We start from the raw sequence: 22,181 nt of genomic DNA on the forward strand, positions 1-22,181 counted from the left end.
ACTCAAAAAAAAAAAGTTAACATTTTTGTCCCAGTGATATTATGGGGTTACAGTATGCTTGGGTGACTAGTTTAAGCATGTTTCTTAAATTTAGCCAGATTGCTTGGAGTATTTTGCTTAGCTCCCTGTGTTAAAGAGGTCATCATGAGCAATTCGATATTCATTATTTATTAATTTTTTAAATAAAATGTTAATTGTACTATAAAAACACTGTAACTTTCAGAATATTTAATTAAATGTAAAAGAGAGATTGAAAAATAGTCACAAAATAAATTTTGGTGAAAAGCCTCTGGGGAAAAACAGTAAAGGAGGTAAATATTTACAAAAAGATTATATAAAAAATAATATAATAAAATATACAATTTAAATAATAAAAAAAAATGTGAGTACTGCATGCAGAATTAAAGTGTGTGTGTGTGTATCTGTATACCATCTATTTTTGCATTCATTATTTAATTGTAACCTGAAAAAAGCACAATCTTCTTCCGACCCACAGTTATAAAACTGAGCTCAACCGCTTTGCAAAGGCTTGAAATACACATAAATATGCATCATCATGGGTAATCTAGTTATTATTCATTTTAAGAGCAATATACAGAATAAATGTATGTTTATGGCAGACGTTTGGGATAGTACTGTAAATACTGCATTGCTATTTCTCATATAATACTGTGTTCATTTGAAAGTTGGTATTATTAATATAAAGCAATTCACAGCGGCCTGGTATATGAATAATGTTAAGTATGTAAGGCCAAAAACACCAGTTTAAAACCATTATAACCATTTGCTAATACCTTGTGAATCCAGCGCATATTGCTCTACAGACTGACACTGACTTAATGAGTGTGGTCTGTGTTGCAAGTATATGAACTGTATTGCTGTATCTCAGATCTGGAGGGTCACAAACAGTCCTGTACGTTTTCAATTTCACATTATTCCGCATCCGTCTCACATTTGCTAGCATTTGAGATGTTTCTTATTGGACATATCGTTCCATATTCTTAGTATCTCCTCTGGTGAGATCTGATGTACAGTTAACACTTTTCGGTAGCGGCAGAGACTGTAGGACATTTTCCAGTGATTGAATCCACTGTTCTGGAAAGGGTGAATGCCTAGTTTCCGCAGGCACAGTCCCACGTACACATCCTCCAGATGTAGGAGTCGTGTATGGAGGGAGGTCTTATAAATCAGCTCTGCAATGTCTCCAGAGAAGACATATCCAGTGCCAGAGCAAAAGGGTGGGTACCTGCTATCAGGGTAGAGCTCTCTGGACATGAACCACTTGCTGTGAACGTCACGTATGGGTCCTCCGTTTATCACGTGACCTGTGAAAAAGCGTCGCCTTGGTTTGGAGTTGGGTCTCAGAAGGTTAAACACTAAATTGTCCATATTGACAAATATATCACTGTCTGTTTTCATGACGTATTGTGCATTTGGGCAGAACGAGGTCACCCATCGCATGCCCATGATAGTCTTAAGGGTCAAATTGTGGTAGGAATCCACAAAGTCCTCGACTAGGATGTCATGGAAGATCTGGCTCTCTTGTTCTACCATCTGGTTGAGGACAGGTTCAGTGCTGTACCCAAGAAGGAACAGCGTCAAAATTCGAACGTCGCCGAACATGTTCTCATCTCCCCACGTCTCCCGGATCGCCTGGCGGGCGTCAAACTCCTTGTGGTTGGTGCTTATCAGGAGGACAAGAAAGGGCGTTGTGCTTTCGCATTTGTTGGGCTCGTTTATGAGGAACTTGAAATTGTGTGGGTTCAGAGTACGTGTTCGGATATTGCTGAACGTGTCGTTCTTTGAGAGCCTCGGAAGCGATTTGCGGGGAGTGAAGTTCATCTGACCCACATAGGTGGTTGAGGGCCGAGAGCCACTGAGATACCACAGTGCACTGGCCCAGCAAACCACAGTCAGCAAATACAAGCATGACACCTTGGATGGCATCTCGTCAGTGGCCGGATCACCTATCAATCACACATGTTCAGCCCACAGGGCCAATCACGTGTAGTTATTTGGAATACATCACTCAACTGAGCAAAAACCATCCATCTTTCGATGTCAGTGCTGGTTTAGTTTTGTTTAGTAGCATTCTTTCTAGAAACATAAACATTACTCAGCATTTCCCTCATGGATCGAATGCCACCAATCATACCTTATTTAAATGGAAATGTCCTCTTTCATATGCAGTTACAGAAAAAGGACTAAGAAGGCTTTCTCTTTAATCATATTCGCATTCTAGATCAGTGGTTTTCAACCAGGGCATGAGACCCACTAGGGCCCTCAGAAAACTTCTGAGAAAAAAAAGGGGGCAGCACGATGACTTAAAATTATTCAGTTTAATATATGATTATTTATTTAACTGATATTAATCATATTATTAACAACTTAAAACTTTATTAAAATGCTTGAAATACATAAAATGAAGAAATCATATTTATTTTTTTCCCTGTCTATTACTATTTCTGCTAGTTTCCCAATTTATGTTTATAAAAAGATTAAAAACAAGCAATCTTTGTCATAATTATAGCAGAAATACTAGCCAAAATATCCTACATTAGGCACTGAAAACTGTGTTGGACAATGAGGGGCTTTTGAGTCAAAATAGTTGAGAACCGCTGTTCTAGATGTTTCTAGAAGCTTCTACACTCTTTCAAATGTGCTGAGATTTGCATCAACTTTCCAGTGATTGACCTATCACTATTGCTGTGGGTTATCACTGTATTACGTCTGTTCCGACATCATTAATATATATATACATATATATATAGATAGGGTGGAGTGGACAGAGATGTCCCTCAGTTCAGGTGCTGCAGAACGTCTCTTTGTCTGTAGGTCACAGAAAGCCGAGATGTACTCTTTTCATATGAGGGGTGTTTGTTTTCTTCCCAGATCTCACTTTTAGGCTGTATGCAAATCTAAAATAGAAAAACATAGATGTAAATGTTTCTGAATGTTGTTTGTACTGTAACACACACACATATGCTCTACTGATATCACATGATCATCATTCTATATTTAGCCCTCTCAGCGTGTTGGGTTCTCCAGTTACCGTATCTGAATTATTAGACAGATAATTAAATAAATAGAATAAGTGCAAAATAAACTGAATGCAAGTATACATTTGTTAGAAGTAGACTTATAGAACATAAATCTCTTATGTGCGTGTGTGTACATAATATACTGTATATATATACATATATATATATATATATATATATATATATATATATATATATATATATATATATATATATATATATATATATATATATACACACACACACACACACACACACACACACACACACATACACTGCAGCACACAAAACATAGCATAACATACAAAATAATACTTTTATAGAACACTGAAATCCCCTACAAACCGAAAATACACATCGACAGAAGGTGGTAGTATTACAGGTGGGAATGTAAACTAAAGGCAGACCTGGTGAAAAGATCTACCTGTCTCTATTATAAAATAACACTTCAGGAGAATTTTTGCACCTGAAGACAAAAGATGACAAACAAACATCAGCAGCAATTGTCAGGGAAGGATTCCAACAGCGGAGCCAGAGGCGATTTGTGGGGCCCTCAGCTCCCTCAGAACTTCACGTGGGAGAGAAAAGTGACTCATTCCTTTTTTCTGGCCTGTTGATATTGTTTCTATGAACCTCTATTAACCTTGGTTAGATCCAGGAGTGACTGGAGCACTGCTGTGTTGTCTGTACAAGTCAGTATAAAGCATCTTCAACACATAACAGACCAGACATCATTTATCACACCAATGTTATATTAACATAATATATATAGTATTATAGATTTTATATTTTTTATATTTAATATTTTCAGGTTTTATGTCATATTACCTGTCGTGTGGAGTATTCAAGTAAGCACAGTCGATTATATGTTAAATAAATATAAAACAGTTGGGTGAAAACCGTTTCACTATATTGGATCCGTGCAGTCAGTCTTAAAGGGACAGCAGCCTTATTTACCTGCTGCTGTCTGTCATTATTAATGTTAATCATGTTTGATTGATACAGTGAAGACTATGCAGTTTTATTTATACAATTTATTCAATTTCTGTAATATTTTTTACTTCACATTAAATTAACCTAGCATACTGTAGCTGAATAAATTAAAAGTTTTTCATAATTATTTGTTCGGTTGTGCTTGTAATTTACTTCTTTTTTTACATTTTGTTAACAATTAAATAAAAATAGCTATATCAAGGTACATATCGTTATCGTGAAATAAAATTTCTCATACCATGAAATAAGATTTTGGTCATATCGCCCAGCCCTCAAATGTAGGTAAAAATAGCAGCATAGCAGAGAACCTTAGGGGAGAGAGTGATGGGGTTTTAGTCCTAAAAATAGGACCGGTAAGCAAGTCTCTACTATAAAAACATAATCTATTCTCTTATCTATCTTGATTCCCCCTTCTTTGCATCAGATCAACACCAGCCTCCCTTTCCTTTCTTTTAAAAAGCTCAGATACATGCAAATACCGCAAATGCCACAATATGGAAGCTAAAGAACAACCTCTGGAGTGATACAGCTGATTTAGTTAGCCTGTATTTTTTTTCCCCCTGGGATAAAGGTTTGTGTCTGTGTGTGCGTGTGTGTGCGCATGTGTGTGTGTTTAACCGATGATCACACATGACATGCACACAGTCAAACTTTCACTCTTTTCAGTTTTGTCAGTCACAATCATATGCAACCTCCATCTTGATAGTCCAGTCTTTTGTTGTGTGATTATGTTTCCAAGGGATGGCACCATTTTGCTTTTCGACATACAGCATCTGGCTTCAGCTGCCGTGGGATACTCTGCTGTTGCCATGGGGCATGCAGTCAAACAGTTCTGAGTGCAGTGATTAACCTTCAGCATTGTACTTGGCCAAAACGAAGTAGAGCAACACCTCTATTAATGTGTGCATGTCTCTCTGCATATGCAAAAAAATAAAATAAAAAAAACATAGCTGTTTCATAGCTTAAGACCACACACACACACACACACACACACACACACACACATATATATACATATATATATATACTCATCTATTGCTATAATACTATTATGGCACTTTCACTGACAATTACTGCCACCATATCTCTGTTTAGTTGTACTGCAAACATTTTTCATCAGTATTTTTGTTTTGTTTTCCAGTAAATATACAGTATATCTAATCACATTACATCCTTAAAAAACTAAAAATATTTGAAAAGATAATATGAATTGTTTTTAGAAAATACATATATGAACATAGAAGTTTTTTTTTCTTACTCCGCTGAAAAAAAAAAAAAAGATGAAAATTCACCATTCAAGTGAAAAATAAACATTAAAACAACTCAGTCATGGTCAATATTGTCTAGTTCTCTTCTCTGTTTCTGACTCAATCTGTAATGAATAAAAGTAAATAATGTCTGCCAGAGTCTAAACCATATTTCTCGGTTCAATGGCTGCATATTTGTCATGTGTATAATTGTGTTTGCTAACGTAAGGCTTTCTGTGATTTACTGTTCAATAAACAGATGGCTGGCATGGCTTCTCTCACTAATGATAAATCTTGAGGCAGTGTATGTATGCATGATCCTTCCCAGCACTGGATTCAAAATACCAAACAGCAATTATAAATAAGTAAAATTATATAATTACATAAAATATACCGTAAAACTCTAAACCCTTTAAAATGCAGCTGTTTCAAATCAACTAGATGTTCTTTCCAGGATTATTCAACTAAGTTGATGATTTTGAATTGATCTGGCTATGTGCCACAGGATGTTTAATAGTAATGGAGGTGTACAGTCATGGCATCAATTTGTAGGCCAAACCTGGAAGGCTAATTTTCCATGGATTGCCACAGGAATTTCCAGCAGGATTTTAGAATGACTGTTGTCCATTACAGTATGTATGGATACAGCCATACTTAAAATGTGAAATTAAATGCAGCTAACAAGCTGTCATAAGGACTGCTACATAAGTGTCAGAAACCTTTAAGACTCCTTCAAATTGTTACAAAAGGTGTAATGAAATATATACACAAATCAAATACCAAAGATTAAATTTATATGTGGCATTGCAAACAAATTTGATTATTAACATTATTTAATGTTTCTGGAAATAATTATGTCTGTACAAAAACATCTTTTTGGGTAATTCATAATGAAAAATGAATTGTAGTAACTACACTTACAGCAGATAAATGAATTCTTTTGAATTGTATTCTCTTTTTAATACTATTTACTTAAACACTGAATTACAACTTTGCATCCTGTTTTTCACATAATTTCAAATTCAGCATAATTTCAAATTAATTGAAATTTAAAAGGAACCTCAATTTAGTTTCCAAATGGTGCACAATTCTGGTTCTTGCACTACAAATAAAGCTACCACACTAACAATCAGTTATGAATAAACTCCATCAATAGCTGCTGAGACATGTACATGTTTATACATAGTTATCATGTTTAAAAAAGGACTTCTTATAATAAAGGAGTCAAATACAAAGTGTATACTGGGGGTTTTGTACCCTGTATGTTTAGCATATTAGATAATACACAATGACCTCAGAGAATATAAAATGGAGATGAATCCATTAGCCCCAAAGTCAATTAGTTTGAATCCCACATTCAAATTTCCACAAAGCTCAAGTTTAAAAATGTTAAATCATTGATAAGGGATGAAACAGAAACAAAGACAAACGTTTTATTGTCAGAAACGGTTTTATTCTGTCTCAATAATAATTAATGTGTTTTACATTCATGGTAGCCTGCTGGGTTCTGTCTAATAACTGCTTTAAAATAAACCAGATACTCTCCACTATTTAAATATTTATGTGGATAAGAAATGCTTAAACAAGAAAATGTGTTTGGTATGCAAGTGGGTTTGTTCTCCCTCAGCTCTGAGAGAAGCTGCTATACTAACACAGAAATCACACACACACACACACACACACACACACACACACACACACACACACACACACACACACACACACACACACACACTAATACAATGACATTATATCACCAGCGCTGCGGTAAACTAATTCAGGGCAAAGTAATATGCATATGTGATGCGGTATACAATGGAGAAAGCGTAATTTTAAAGTAACACTCTCAATAATGCATGCATCACATTGTTCTATAAACATGCAGTCATACAAGACATACAATTTATGCTATATCAGGGTCTCAGGGTGAGGCCCATGTGCTATTAAGGGTCATAACTATTTAATGGAAAAGTCAACATTAAGGCATGATCTCGCATACCTTATGCAATGTCATATCATGTGTTGGATCACACGGACAAGAGAGCTTAAAATAGCTACAATACAACTTTAAAGTATCCTCAAAAGTTTTCTGGTTATGCAGGAGGGTGTAATTGCTAGCTCTGCAGAATTAATTCCCAAAAGAACATAATCAAAAGCACATCAACCATCCAAATCATGGCAAAAAATATAGCTGACGGAGGGTGCCAACAGCCTTATGAAAAAATAATCTCTCTCCACTAGACAAAAAGTAACAGACTGACAGAGGTCAGATCCATAGGAGAGCCTTCTTTCAAACTGCATGACATGACAATATCAAAAAGCTCCAAATCAAGTACTTTGCATGCATCAAAATTGTCTTTACTATTACAATGACAATGTGTTGCCAGTGGGGCCTGATTTTGTTGTGAAAACAGCTGAAACATTCTTTCTGGTTTGGAATGACATGAAGGTGAGTAAATGACGACAGACTTTCCCATTTTGAGTGAACTATCCCTTTTATCAAAAACCAAAACTTTTTTTACAAGGTTAAATCATATGTTCATGTTGATGGAATATGAAGGAAGACAATGATTTTTAAGATTTAAAAACAATGTAAAGAGAACATGAAGATGAAGAATGTGATACACTGGATTTAAACAAGTCAAACACGGCCTATAGTTGTCATTCGTGAGAAGGTGTGGCCATTTCCATTTAACAAGTAAAAAACAAAGATCCAGTCTAACCAAAAATGTAGTAATAATTATTAGTAAAACTGAAATAGGTACCAGCAACAACTGAATAGATACTTTCTGCTATATAGACAGTGACTAGCAAAGGAATAAGCAGAATTGTATTTAATGAATTACTACTAGTAACTGATGAATAGCTATTAGTAGCTATTAGTCTCTTGAATTGAAATTTTTTTTAAAGAACAAATGTTAAAATTGCCCTAGTTGAACTTCATATTATAATATTTATTGGCTATCACAGGGTTTATGTTTTACAGTGTTTACGGATGAAAGCGGATTTACGCTGGTCTCCTGGTAATAGATCCAAAATATACGCAATATATTCGCTCCTTTTACCCCAAAACCCGAACATAGCGTCACATGAATCTTTGTAACGCTGCTCCTGCCACCTTAAAGAATAGAACGCTCTACAAACGCAGATGGTCGACATACGCGGTAAACGACACCGAGGCAAAGCACTGCGAACATACCTTTTCGGTCAGATCATCTGCACTGGTGAAATCCTGCCAGTTTTCTTCAGATCACAGTGCGAATGGACGGCGTAGTGAAGCAGCGGTCGAATGGTTGCGAGGTGGTGCGCTGCAGCGGGTTATAGATCGCTGTCCAATCAGCAGCCCGCCCGCAGAAGGCGAATCAGTGCTAGCCTACCCCTTAAACCAACGTACTCTCTCCCCTTTTATACTGCAACCTCTCTCCACAAAGCACGGGTCAAGATTACGACTGCATTTGACAAGGCAAGGTTGATAACTGAATTCATTTAACTGTAAACTGTAAAATAGGCTACCTAACACATGAAATATCGATCTAGGCTACTTTATATGAAAATATATTAGTTTTATAATTGTTCTAACTATTAGATTGTAGCTTAAATAATGCATTAATTTGTATATATATATATATATATATATATATATATATATATATATATATATATATATATATATATTGGCCATTCATAGTGAATTGGCCATTCACTAAGGCCCCTTTAAACACCATTCTGAATAATTCTACGTTAGCAGCCCGCTCAATATTTTTCTAATGATCCCAGAGAGGTACAAGCTGTATTTTTTTCTACTACAGAAGTACCTGCTGTTGATTAAGCTATATGTCTCCACACATTCCCAAATGACCACAGCAGACATAGGTAAATAGCTAATTTACGTATTGATTCAGGTCAACGTAGTCCTGTCGATAGTATCCTATAGCTACAGAGTTCACAGTACCACAGTGGTTATGTTGCTGTATGTTCAATTAATTGTAATTGATTGATTGGTTTGTTTGTTTGCCTATTTGCCTTTATTCTGCTCTGCATTCAATGCCATTTTTACAACGTTAATGAGGTAGTAATTCCATTACTCAACACAAATGTATTAGAGTACATATACTTATTAAAAAATGTAGTCAAGTAGACAGTAAAAGTTGCTAACATCTTTGATACTCAGTCAAACAACAAAGTAGCCAAAAAGATATTTAAGTACAAAAACTAACTACATTTACTCAAACAATTTAAACCACTGAAACCTTGCAACAGTAATTACTGAGGGCTAATTATAAAGTGTTATCGTAAAAATTAGCTTCAGCATTTAATTTAATTGACTACTGAATTATGGGTTGGTTTTCAACTCATTTACAAATTATTTTTTGATAATGTTTTTTTGGCTATACATGAATCGTATATTTCATATGAAAAATACAGAACATGATGCTGATGAAACACAAGAGATAATACTGATCATTCCAGAAACATTTTTTATTCATTGTCAATGCAGTAGCAGTATAATAGAAACAATTCATTCTAACCATCTGAAGACAGACAATCTGTCGAGAATTCTATCAAACAAAAGCAGAAATCATAACTCCCTATATATGTTCAATAAAGACATCGAAAGAATGTCTGCAAACTTGCAGGCATTGTAAAACAGACACAGGAAAAGATACATGAATTTTGAATTAAATGTTTACAGCAAAAAAAAACAAAAAAAAAAAACTATTATCATATTTCCCCAATTTATCTTGCACACCAGGTGCTTTAAATAAAGCTTTTTAAAAGGTTCAGGTTGTGGTTAAATGTGCTGTCTGCTGCAAGCTGAGTTTAAAATACAATATGAGCATGCTAACATTCATCTCTCCATGAACAGAGCTTTGATACTGTTCTAAAGGTTGTTAAGAGAAGCTTTGATTGTGTATAAATGAGTGTATGGCAGATTAAATAGTGTTAATTATATATTTTTTTTCATCAGTCATCATCATAATATCGGTTCTGTTTAATTTGATCCTCTACGGACAAGAAGTCATTTTCATGCTGCCAGAGGCTGCTGGCTTCACTCAGCAGCCCAGCATCTTTGGTGTCATTTTTTTCGAGTGGATTCTTCTTCATTTCTGCCTCAGTGTTTTGGCCCATCTCCCCTATTGATTCTATTCCAAAATCCAGAAGCTCATCCAGTTGAGATGAAGCTGATTCCTTGCTATAAATGACATCCTTAAATTCAGGAAACAAATTAGAACTATCATCAAAACCTGCAAATGTGTCATCTAGGAAACGTGAGGCACTAAACTTTGGGTTGTCATCTGTCTCAGTGCAAACCAATGTTTTGGTAGTGGGCTGTTCTTGTTCTGCCTCTTTCATGTCGTGTGAGTTTTTGGCACGTGATGAGACAGAGCTGTCTACTTGAAGTTGTTGGAAAATGTCAGAAACCCTCATCTCACTGTTGATTTCTTCTTTAAACGGATCCTGAGCTAGAAGTGGCCCTGAGGAAAAGTCCAGCAGCTCTGGTTCTTCTTTAATTTCATTAATTCCTGTCAAACTGGCCTTGTTGTCCAATATTAGGTTACTGTTGTTATTATTGTTGTTTGGCTTGCCATTGGCTGTTTTGGCCATCACCATCTGTCACTGTTACCTCTTCTCCCCTCATTTACTTCACTTTGCTCTTTCTTTTCACTTTCCTTAGTACCATTTTCATCCGTATTATTTGCATTGTCACTCTCCTCATCATTCTTAGATCCTTCTACAATTCCAGTCTCTAACTCCTCTTTTTGACCATTCATCTCACTTCTTACTTTTGTCTCAGTTGCTTGAGTTGTCTCATTATTTCTCTGCTCTGTGGTCTGCTGGCTTTCGTTGGAGGGCTCAATGGCTTTGCCTGTTTCACTGGCATCCTCTCCATCCTCAGCTGCTTCAGGTTTTGGTGCTGGCTGCTCTGTCTCTTGAGTTATTTTAGCATCTGTAGATGATTTTTCTGGCATATTTATGGGTGACATAAGCCCTCCACCATTTTCTATAGGGTCATTTTCTGGTGAGTTTCCACTTGTAATTGCAGTTTGCCTCTTATTTACTGATGTTTCATTATTTTCTTTACCCGAGAGTTCTGATTCAACTTGAGGGGGCCAAACAGGTTTGACTACCTTCATTTCATTCTCCAAATTAAATGACTTTTTAGGCGAATCGCTGAGGGGTGGCCATACAACTGCTATTTTATTTGCTGGCTTCTTAATGTCATCATTCATCTTTTCTTGAGTCATCCTCTCTATGGTATTGGGGTAATTTTCTTGTGGGCTGTGAGTTACTTTGACATTAAAATCGACAGGAGGGTTGTTTTTCATGTACGTTGTCTCTGGCGAATTGTTCTGATTCTTTGTACTCCAAAGTTCTTTGTGGGGCCTTTCTCCAAACCCTTCATCATAGTTGCCTTTAGACTTAAACAGTTGTTTGTAGTGTGGCTTGCAGTACATTCGTCCATGGAGAGATGCATAATTTCCAAGACTGAAGCAGAGAGATACACACAAATATGAGAAATCAGTCATGCACAAATATCAGATTTGAATCTGATAAAAACTAGATGGCTCTATACTGTATTCTGTCATTACAGCTCACATACTCATAACTCCCCAATCAAATAAGCTTCTGAACCTGCATGGAATCATGATGCATATCAGCTTTTTTTTCCTTCTTGTTCCACGCTGTAACACACTAAAATGTTAGTGTAAAAAGTAGCATCTACCTTAGCTGGCTGCTGCAGTGGGCACATCTAAAACAGCTTTTATGGAAGTTTTGCTTGTCTGCTATGAGCGACTCCATGGGATACACCCTCTTCCGACATACCTGACACAGTTCGGACTCTGGCACCTGTATTTTCTGTCAGAGAAAGAGACTAGCATCAGAAAATGCTTTTAAATCAGTCAGCACACATTCATACACAGACTCACATGGACAGACACCAGACAGTTCCATTATACTTTTATGAGCAGAGGTTGGTGAGTTAAAAAATATTGAAAAGAAACAAGAAGCTGTTAGTATACTGTAGTTGTTGGAATGAAAACATTTTTAAGAACCACATGCATTTAGGGAGGTGCAATACAAATGCAAACATCACATCTGGACCTCAGCACAGTCTCATTACATATAAAGGGCATTATGTCAAATATTAAGTCAATAATCACAAAATAATAACAATATTCACTTTGACTATGTTATCTAGTTTAGCAGCACTCCATTATGAACACAAACTAAAAGATCAAAATAAAAATATAGACAGAAGGAATGCCTAAAGCATCACTATTTGTCAAATGCAAACACACCATCACTGTTTTAGTCATCACTCTGCACTCTTGTTAACCTTTCCATGCTTCTCAGATAGTTTTACCGGTGACAACAGTCTGATGCTGGTGGGAAACAGTCTGTGATCTGTGTTGCTCAGACACAGTGAAGCCCAGGTTTTTGAAGACATTTTCACTCTCTGCCCATGTCTGCTGGAAGTTCTTTAATAACTCCTCTGCTGAGGCCTCTGGTGGAACATCCAGGACAGGAACATTCCCTCTTACTACATCTGCGTAAGTTGGTGGATCACCACGGGTTGTCACACTCCGAGAGTGGGAGGTTGTTTCACTCTTTGAACCTATTACAGTGTTTCCAAACTCATCTACAGTGGAGAAGTGCTCATTTACAGATTTAGTTTGAGAGAATCCTTCAGGTGCTTCCTCTTGTTTCTCAAGATTCTTTCTCTCTTCCCTTAGGTACTGGTGGGCTTGCTCACCCATTTCAAATACATTTTTGAGGGCTTTAATATCAAAGCTTGGTATGTCCTCCACCAAAGATGACTTCTTCTCAGGTTCAACATCTTCTGTGTCACTTCCAAGTTTCTCAATAATCACAATGGGCTCCTTCCGAACATAAACTTTAGGCTGGGGTGACTCAAATATGTTAACAAGTCTGGACAGGTCAACCCTGGGCAAGTCCTCTAACATTCTCTCATGGGCATCGATCGTTTTCGGGATCTCTGGCTCATTATCTTCTGTATCTGGTTCAAGACGGTCTGGGATGTCAATTGGATCTTTGCGTACATAGGTACGACTGACCTCTGCTTTCTGAGCCTCTTCAAAGAACTCACGCTTGTCTTTTACAGTCATCGTGGAGTCCCCATGGATATCCGTGACATCTATCAGGGATGATTCCATCATGTGAGTCTCAACCATAATCTCGGAACAGCTGGATGAGCGAGACCCTTCCAAATCTGTTTGGGCCTTTATCATGTACTCTGGTAAAGGCATGGGTGGTGGAGTCATGCCTTGTGAGAGTTTGGCTGTGGTATCTCTTAGTTTAGCTAGCTTCTCAGAGCGACTCATTGTAGGGGAAGGTGTGGATTGGTTCGGACGTGTTGGTGTTTCAGACCAGCAAGATGGAGGTGTTGGTGTGGTGCCCAGCCTGTAAGAGGGAGGGGGTGATGGTGTCACTCTCAAGGGAGAGTCTGTCCTCTTGGCAGACCCAATGCAGATGAACGTAGGGGATGGTGTCTGCATTCTTAGCTCAGGTGGCATTTTGAGCTCTGATATCTTTGATTCACTGTGGCACTCTGTCTTCTTCTCCTCCACTACTTTCCTCTGAGTATCTATTTTTGCTGAGCCAATAGTAATCTTAGATATTTTCTGTGTGGCTCCACCTACTATTTTTTTCTCCTGTGATGACTCACTTTTTGCCATCTCTGAAACGGACAAATTTCCCTCTAAAAAATGTAGTTTAGTCAGGGCAAGGTTCTGCACATAGATTATTATCTCTCTCATTTTTTGCTTGTTGTACTGAGTACTGCTTAAATCAACCTTCTCTTCAGAACCAACTAGCCAATCAGGAATGATACTCAGCATGGTCTTAAATGACTTTGGATTCAGTTTTGCAGGAGCTCCTTCAAACTCCTTGATATAACTCAACAATTTTTGAATCTCTTCACATTTTTGTGCATAAGAACTTTCAGTTGTCATTGATGCACTCTTTTCAGATTCTGCTGCTTTTGTAATCTCTGTTTTGTTTTGCTCCTCTTTCTGCATTATGGCCTCCTCTCTGCTTGGAGGCCGCAGTGGAGGCTTTATCTGCTTCTTGATCTGGAATTTACTTTTTTGTTGAGTGCTCTGTTGTTGAACTGTGCTCTGAGTGACCATCCTTTCTTCATGAATCTGGACATGTTCCTCTTTCACTGCTTGATGGGACTGAATGACAGATGTCTGCCCTTGTCCTTTATGTACCTCTGTTGATAATGCTGGTTGTATTTGATGTATCTCAACTGATGGTCTTGGTGCCACAGGTGGCGGCTGCTTAACTGATGTTTCTCTTTGCTTCTTCAACTGAACCTCCATTTTGATGTCTTGCTTGGTTTGTTTCATTTCCTTCTTTTTCTCAACTTTCACTTCAGCACTGGTGGATTTTTGGAGGCCCTCCTGACCCATGCATATTTGAGATACATAATTTTTTCCTGTTTCTGTGACTGCTTGCTCAGTGCTGGTTGTTTGAACTGTGTCCTTCCCCTCTTCTTGTTTCTCCGGCTTCTCTACCTTAGGCACCTTAAATGTTTTCACCTTAAAGCTAGGGGTCACTTTTGGGATCTTTGTGGTCTGAGAAGGAAACTTCTTGACTTCTTGAGCCACACAAGTCTCTACACTCTTGATCTCTTCTGCTTGAGCAGAAGCAGTAATCTGATTTTGAATGTTTATTGTGGCCTGGAGGCTCTCTTGTTTTACAGATTGAGCTTTTGTTTTCTACTTGCTCTGCAACAGAGAGTGGATGAACTGCATGGGCTGGATGGCTTTTAATTTCTAAGGCAGCAGTGGTAGATGCCTGCTTTTTATCTAATACACTGCTAGAGGATTCTGTGGTTGTTTTCTTACCTACTTTTTGAAATGAAGGTTTACTTATCTGCACATTTGCAGGTGGCTTTTGCTTTGGTGGAGTCTGTGGACTTTTTGGAGGGGTGAGTTTTTCTGCTGTTTCTTTGGGAATCATGGCTGGCTTCTCTTTAGCCTCTGGTTCTTTAGATGTTTCTTGCTGTGTCTTAAAAGTAATTTGAGGCTGTTCTGCTTTCTGTGTGCTTGACTCTGCTTCAACCTTCATTTCACTGACATTAAATGGTTTAGTAGGTGGGGGTGAGGTTGGAGTAGTTTCTCCCTTGTTCTCTTCAGCCTCCTCCCTTTGTTTGCGATATCTTTCCTCTGCAAGCATGAGTGGTGTTTTTAATTTACTTGCAGGTCTTGGTTTTTGAGCAGAAAGGTCGGGGGGAGGTGGAAGTTTCATTGGTGGAACAAATACCTTTTTAGGGCAGGGTGTTTCCTTAGCTGCTGGTTGTAGCACAGGCATTGCTGATGAAATTTTGGTAATATGTGGAGCTGGAGGTTCAATCGTTTTAACCAATCCCTTTTGCTTGGTGATGTTCTCTGTAATTTCGGTAACTGTGGTTATGTTTGATGCAATAGTTTCACTCTGCTCTGCCACTGATGGGGGAGGTGGAGGGTGGTGGAATAGATGCAGTTTGTTTTTTTTCTGCCATTTAAATGTTTTGGGCTGTGGTTGCTTTGGAGGCTCAGGTTTAGGCACCTTAAATAAAGTTCTGCCTTTTGGCTTTTCAGTTTGGGCAACAGAGCTGAGTTCCTGTTGAGATGGAGGAGGAGGGAGGAAGTCTTGGGGTGGAGGAGGTGGTGGAAAGAATTCTGTCTGACTCCATTACAGGAGGTGGAGGTGGTGGAGGAGGAAGGTCACTGTCCTGTCTCATGACCAAAGGAGGGCGTGGTAAAAGGGCTGGCTGGACATCACTTTCTGCCACAGGTGAGGGAGGAGGTGGCAAAGAGAGCTCTGATTCAGAGAGGGGTGGAGGAGAACTCGGAGGTGGTGGAAAGTGAATCTCTGGCTGTGGTTTCACTTTTTTTATCATTCCTTTGGGACTGAGATTGTGGTTCAGGCTCTTAACATTTTTTTCTGATTTTAAATTCTTGATGTTCTGCTTCTGGGTTACGGTGGTTTGTTCTGTTGTCACAGTCGTCTGAACCTGTGTGGCAGTCTTTATCTCCTCAGTTTGCTTCATGCTAATATTAGTTTGTGATGCCTCCATTGATGCATTTGTTGCTGAAGACACAGCTGCAATTTCAGATTTCTTCGCACAAATCTGACCTCCAACATTCTTCTTATTTATTAGCACTGTACTAGGTGTGTTCTGTTTTTGTTTGATATGTTCCTCCTTGACATTTAACTTTTGAGAGCTTTGAGAGGACTCTTGTGAATGAACAGCTGTTATCATCTGTTTAGTAGTAGAATGATGCTCCTCAGAAGAAGTCTGACTTTCTGAAGATTTGATCTGATCAGATGTCTTTTGTGTGCTGCTTTGCTGCATGTTTCTTACTGGAGGTGGATTTGTTGACTTTTCCTCAGTTTTAGCTCCAGTTGGGCATTCACAGGCTGCTTGTTGAGGGGGAACTGGATTCTTAATGAGAGCTTTAGCTTTCTTGTGAGGATTAATTTTTGATTTGTGTCTTGATTGCTCTTTTTTCTTCATCAGGGATTTAATAGTGCTCTGAACATCTCCCTTAATCACCTCTTCTTTCTCAATTTGCACTTGCTCCTGCTCATAAAGTGATTTGATAGAGGATTTTATGTCACCCTCTGTGCTTGGCCTCCTCTGCATATTTGGGGATGAGGTTGGCTCCATTAAGAGCTGAATTGTACCTTTCACATCACCCTGTTCACTTACTTGGTGCTGGAACACCCTCTTCAGTTGAAGCTTCTTGAAGACTAAGGAGAGCAGTCTGAATATCACCTTTAACAATCTCCTCTTTCTCAACCTCTTTCACCACCTGCTTTGCTTCCTCCAGGGATTTCAAGGTACCTCTAATATCTCCTGGGACCACATCTTCAATAATTACCTCAGGCTTTGCAGATGATGATTTTTCAAGAGATTCTAATGCACCCTTGATGTCGCCAGGTACAATTTCAGGCTTTTCTATTTCTTTCAGTTGGTTTTGAGCCTCCTCAAGGGACCTAAGTGTTGTGCAGATATCTCCTTTGACTATCTCTTCTTTTTCTATGACAACACTTTGGTTAACAGCTTGTGTGAGAGAGTCAAGAGCTGCTCTCAAGTCTCCCTTTACTATCTCCACTTTCTGCATGTTATGCAAGGATAATACAGGTTCCATCATAAACACCTGTACTGTGTTATTTACATCACCGGGTACAATATCATCTTCAGTAACAGTTCGTCCTATTGTTTGCTGGCTCTTTCTTAAAATCTGTTTCGTTTGTTCAACATCACCTCCAATAATCTTTTCTTTCACTTTTTCCTCAACAGTTTCATCAGTCCCCATCCGAAGTTGCCTGAGGTAGTCCATTGCTCCAGACTCAATACACGTAGAATAAAAACTGACATTTCCTCTCTCTCCTTCTCCCACAGTTATCTTAGAGGACAAGTCCTTTGCATCAGCACTACCCAGCAGCCTATGTACTGTTCCACGAATATTTCCTCTAACTATATCTTCTTTCTCAACACTGCTCTCACTTTTTTCATTGAGGAGTGAGTATATGGTCATTTTCACATCTCCTTTCTCATCTTCTTGAATCAGAATGCCACGTTTGGAAGATCCTTCTTGCTTCAGCAAGTTATTAATTGCCTCTTGGATATCTCCTCTGATAATATGCTCTTTCTCAACATTATCACTCTTATTCTGATTAAAGAGCTGTTGGACAGTTGAGTTGATATTTCCTCTTTCCTCCCTGTCTATGGTGATTGCCCTCTCTGTTGTCTCACATCTGTTGAGCAGGTTCATCATAATGTTGTCCAGGTCTCCATGTATTACCTCTTCTTTCTGGATCTCTGGAGTGTCCTGGTTTAAAAGTTTGTATTTAGCCATTCTGACATCTCCAATCTCATCTGCCTCAATTAGAATACCTTGTGATTCAACCATTTTCTGAGTATACAGCTCTTCTAGGGTTGCCTTGATGCTCTTACCAACAATCTCTTTTCTCTCCACACTGCTCTCATTGAAATCGGTTAGGGGGGTGGTTTCAAACAACCATGTTGTTGTTTTCACATCGGCTTTTGGGATTTCTTCACGAGAAATTACAGTATCTGTTTCATCAACTTCCTTGATGCGATCAAGTGATTCTTTTCAAAGAGCCACACAGACTGTTTAACATCACCTTTTACCACTTCTTCGCGTGTCACCTTCTCCATCTCATCATAATCCGAGCCTTCACCACGGATCTTGTCAATAGTACGTGTTTCAAACATCCATGTGGAGCTTCTCACGTTACCTCTCTGAATCTCACTGACACTAACGGTTGTCACATATTTCTTTGATAGGTCATCCATTTCAAAATGCTGTTTGTTTGTTTTCACATCCCCCCTTGGATGTCTGCTACTGTTTTAACAGCAACTTTCATATCCTCTGCAATCTCATCTAGAGGCTGAGTTTCAAACCTCCACCTGGCTGTGCTGACATCTCCTTTTTGGATGTCTTCTTCAGTAACAGCTTTGATGACATACACCTCATCTGTGTCTCTTATTGAGTCAAGGGGCTTTGTCTCAAACAACCATCTTGCCCCAACCACATCCCCTCGCAGTATCTCTTCTTTTGTGACTGTAGTAACCTCATGATAGTGTCCTTCTTTGTCCCTGATAGCATACAGTGGTTGGGTCTCAAACATCATGGTATAGTTTTTTACATCCCCTTTCTCAATCCCCTTGTGTATGATGCTTTGAAGTTTGCTGATCTCAGTATCAGATGCCTCCTCTTGAATCTTATCTAATGAGTATGTCTCAAAAATGAAGCGACCTTTATCAACATTACCTCCCTGAATATCTGTTACTGTGCGTGTCTCCTTGAATTCTTCAGAATTTGCCCTGATGGAATCAATTGGTTGGTTTTCAAACATCCAGGTACAGTTCACCACATTTCCTTTCTGAATGTCCTCTGCTTGACAGCATTTGAGTTTCTGCATGGTCTCCTCAGATGTAGAAGTCATGATATCAGATGACTGATTCTCAAAGATGTACTTCATTCGTGATACATCTCCAGAGTGAATGTCAATCTCAGTGACTCGCTTAAAGCCACCGTGATCCTCGTCGTCAGTGATGTTTCCTAGGTTTTCAGTCTCAAATAGGAAACGCACTAGACGTACATCCTTACCTTTTACATCATTTTGCTTTACTGTGCAAGTTTTCAGGATTGTCTCGGACTCATCCTTGATGCTGTCAAGAGTCTGAGTCTCAAAAAGCCATGTACAGGTTTTAACATCTCCTTGCTGGACGTCTGTGGTGTCCTCAGTCTTTGTCTCTACTTTCTCATACAAGACATCCATTGGCTGGGTTTCGAACAACCATCTGCATGTTTTAACATCACCTCTTTGGATCTCAATGCTCTCATTTTTCTTGTTGTCCTCTTCTTCTAAGTTGAAGTATTTAATGCCATCAAGTGGCTGAGTTTCAAAAGCCATTTGGCAGTTTTGACATCACCTGATTGGATTTCTTCTTTAGATATTCCTTTGATTATCTGGAACTTAGTGATGCTCTCATCAAACTGATCAATGGGACAAGTTTCAAACATCCACTTGCAGCTTCTCACATCTCCTTTTACAACTTCCTCTCTGCGCACGGTCTTAACTTCATGGTAGTGTCCTGAGCTGTCCTGTACAGCATACAAGGGTGTTGACTCAAATAATACTTTATTTGATTTTACTGAGCCACTGGTGACACCCTCCACTTGTATTTTTTGTGCATCTGTACATTTGCTCAGGTCCATGGTCTCAAATATTTCCTTGTAATTTGTGACATCACCCTTTTCAAGGTCCTCTAAATTAATAGTCCGTGTGATCTCTTTTTTCTCCTCTCTGATCTGCTCAAGAGGTTTGCTTTCAAACAACCACCTCTGGTGTCTCACATCGCCTTTCTCTTCTTCTGAAGCTAACACCTTTTGTAGCTTGCCAACTTCTGGTAACTCTTTCAGATTCTCCATTGGCACTGTTTCAAACAAATGCCTAGCAGAAGTAACATCACCACCTATAATGTCTTCTGGCTCCATTGGTCTTGCATTGGTATTATCTTTAAGTTTATCCATTGGCTGTGTTTCAAAGGTCTTGCAGTGTCTCCTCACATCTGCACCTAAGATCTCCTCCTTCTGAATCTTTGTGCTTTCCCATTCTTCATCTTTGATTTGATCGAGTGTCTTTGTCTCAAACAGCCATCTTCCTCTGTTCACCTCACCCTGGTAATTTTCCTCCATGGATACCCCACAGATTAATTTTACTTTGCTTGGATCATTGTTGATCAGGTCCAGAGGCTGAGTTTCAAAGAGCCAGCGCGATGTCCTGACATCACCTTTCTCAGTTTCTTCACGTCGCACCTTGGTAATCTCCAGCATCTCTCCAGAGTCACCACGGATGACACACATGGGTTGTGTTTCGAACATCTTGGTTGTTTTCTTTACCTCACCCTTGACTTCTTCAAGCTCTGATTTCAGCTGCAGGAAGTGACTTTCATCGATAGTCTCAGTGTGTCCAAGTGTGTCCAGGTGCTGTGTTTCAAACAAGTACCTAGCAGTTTTCACATCACCCCCAGCAATGTCTTTAGTATACATCACCTGTGTCTCTTGCTCATCCTCTTGGTAAATTCTGTTGAGTGAGTCCAGCGGTTGTGTCTCAAACAGCCATGTTGCAGTCTGGACATCTCCCCTGGCCAGATCTAGTTTTCCACTTTGCTCTGCTGAGTCTGTTTTTTCTGTACCTAGAGCATCCATGGGTTGTGTTTCAAACACCCATGTAGTATACTTCACATCTTTTCCAGCGATGATTTCTTGTTGGGTTATGTTCTTTCCCTCATCCTCATCTGGTGTGCCATCTTTAATGGAATCTAGGGGCTTGTTCTCAAACATCCAGCGCATTGACTGCACCTCGCCTTTCAGGATCTCATCCCACTCCAAATACTCTCTCTCTGGACTTATGCACTTGCCAGGACTGGTACTTCCGCTGTTTTCAAAAACATAGCGTGCTTGCTGAATGTCTCTGCTCACCTCCTCATCACTATCCACATAAGTTTGCTCTGTGTCGGTCACTTCAGTGAAGAAGTCACACTCCAGGTTTTTGCGCACTTCTGGGTGAATGTGCTTGTAGAGACGCTTAAGTTCATAGAGGTTCCTCTGCTTATTGTACTGCTCTTTATTGACAGCATATTTGGCTGAAGTAGGTGCACCTGTTGGCTTTGGGGAAGGACAACGTTCTGGGACTTGGGAAGTCATTTGAAACTGATGTGTGCCAGATACTGGTTGTGAGGAATTCTCCACGACCTCATATTGTGAGGAAGCCACAGAGGAGGTAGAGGCCTCTTGCATTGTTTTAGTGACGGACATGGTCTCATAGCTACCTGTGGCAGTAGTCTTTGAAGAAATATTTACTGGGGCCCAAGGAAACTGGTTGTAATCAAGATCAATCTTTGTTGGTATAGATAAAAAGACAAGTATAATCTTTTATCAATACATCATCTTGTGCATACTTTTATTTTTATGTATAAGCAGAGAAAAGGATTTATAGAAAGAAATATGCTTGAATAGAATAGTCGGTGTAGACAAAGTTGATTTATGCTCAATTACATATGGGTGTTTCATATGAGTGTTTTACTTATGGGTTACATTTGGGTGTTTCTTCAAATATGGGTACTTTTGGCCCTATGGACTTAAAACACATTTTTACACTCTTATCAGATTTTTTATTCATTTGCGAACAGTGGAGATAGGCATCGCAGAAGAGTTCTGTTATTTTTTATTTAAATACTTTTTACACCAAAGTGTCATTTCCACCACATCTCGAATTATTTATTGTTTAACATGATTCTGAAAATGATGTTTTAAACATTTGATTTATATCTTGCATTATGTCT

General features: G+C 38.7%; 2 protein-coding genes across 2 annotated transcripts in view; both read right to left on the reverse strand.

Annotated features, from left to right (window-relative positions):
• Positions 1-336: 336 nt before the first annotated feature.
• On the reverse strand, positions 337-8,673 carry LOC109089067 (beta-1,3-galactosyltransferase 1-like). The gene is made up of 2 exons (XM_019103202.2): positions 8,481-8,673; positions 337-2,918 (listed from the first exon to the last, which is right to left on the reverse strand). Exon 2 carries the CDS (start codon positions 1,945-1,947, stop codon positions 958-960), a length of 990 nt encoding a protein of 329 aa, XP_018958747.1. The 5' UTR covers positions 1,948-2,918; positions 8,481-8,673; the 3' UTR covers positions 337-957.
• A 2,874-nt stretch (positions 8,674-11,547) lies between these two features.
• The window catches only part of LOC109089053 (xin actin-binding repeat-containing protein 2-like), a 31,481-nt gene continuing 20,847 nt past the window's right edge, over positions 11,548-22,181 (reverse strand). The window contains 9 exon segments of the mRNA XM_042757838.1: positions 11,548-11,770; positions 12,009-12,142; positions 12,651-15,028; positions 15,030-15,977; positions 15,979-17,031; positions 17,033-18,413; positions 18,416-18,658; positions 18,661-19,743; positions 19,746-21,735. Of these exon segments, the coding sequence (XP_042613772.1) occupies positions 12,048-12,142; positions 12,651-15,028; positions 15,030-15,977; positions 15,979-17,031; positions 17,033-18,413; positions 18,416-18,658; positions 18,661-19,743; positions 19,746-21,735 (9,171 nt within the window). The 3' untranslated portion in view covers positions 11,548-11,770; positions 12,009-12,047.

This window comes from Cyprinus carpio, chromosome A6 (assembly GCF_018340385.1).
Source record: "Cyprinus carpio isolate SPL01 chromosome A6, ASM1834038v1, whole genome shotgun sequence".
Taxonomy (NCBI): Eukaryota; Metazoa; Chordata; class Actinopteri; order Cypriniformes; family Cyprinidae; genus Cyprinus; species Cyprinus carpio.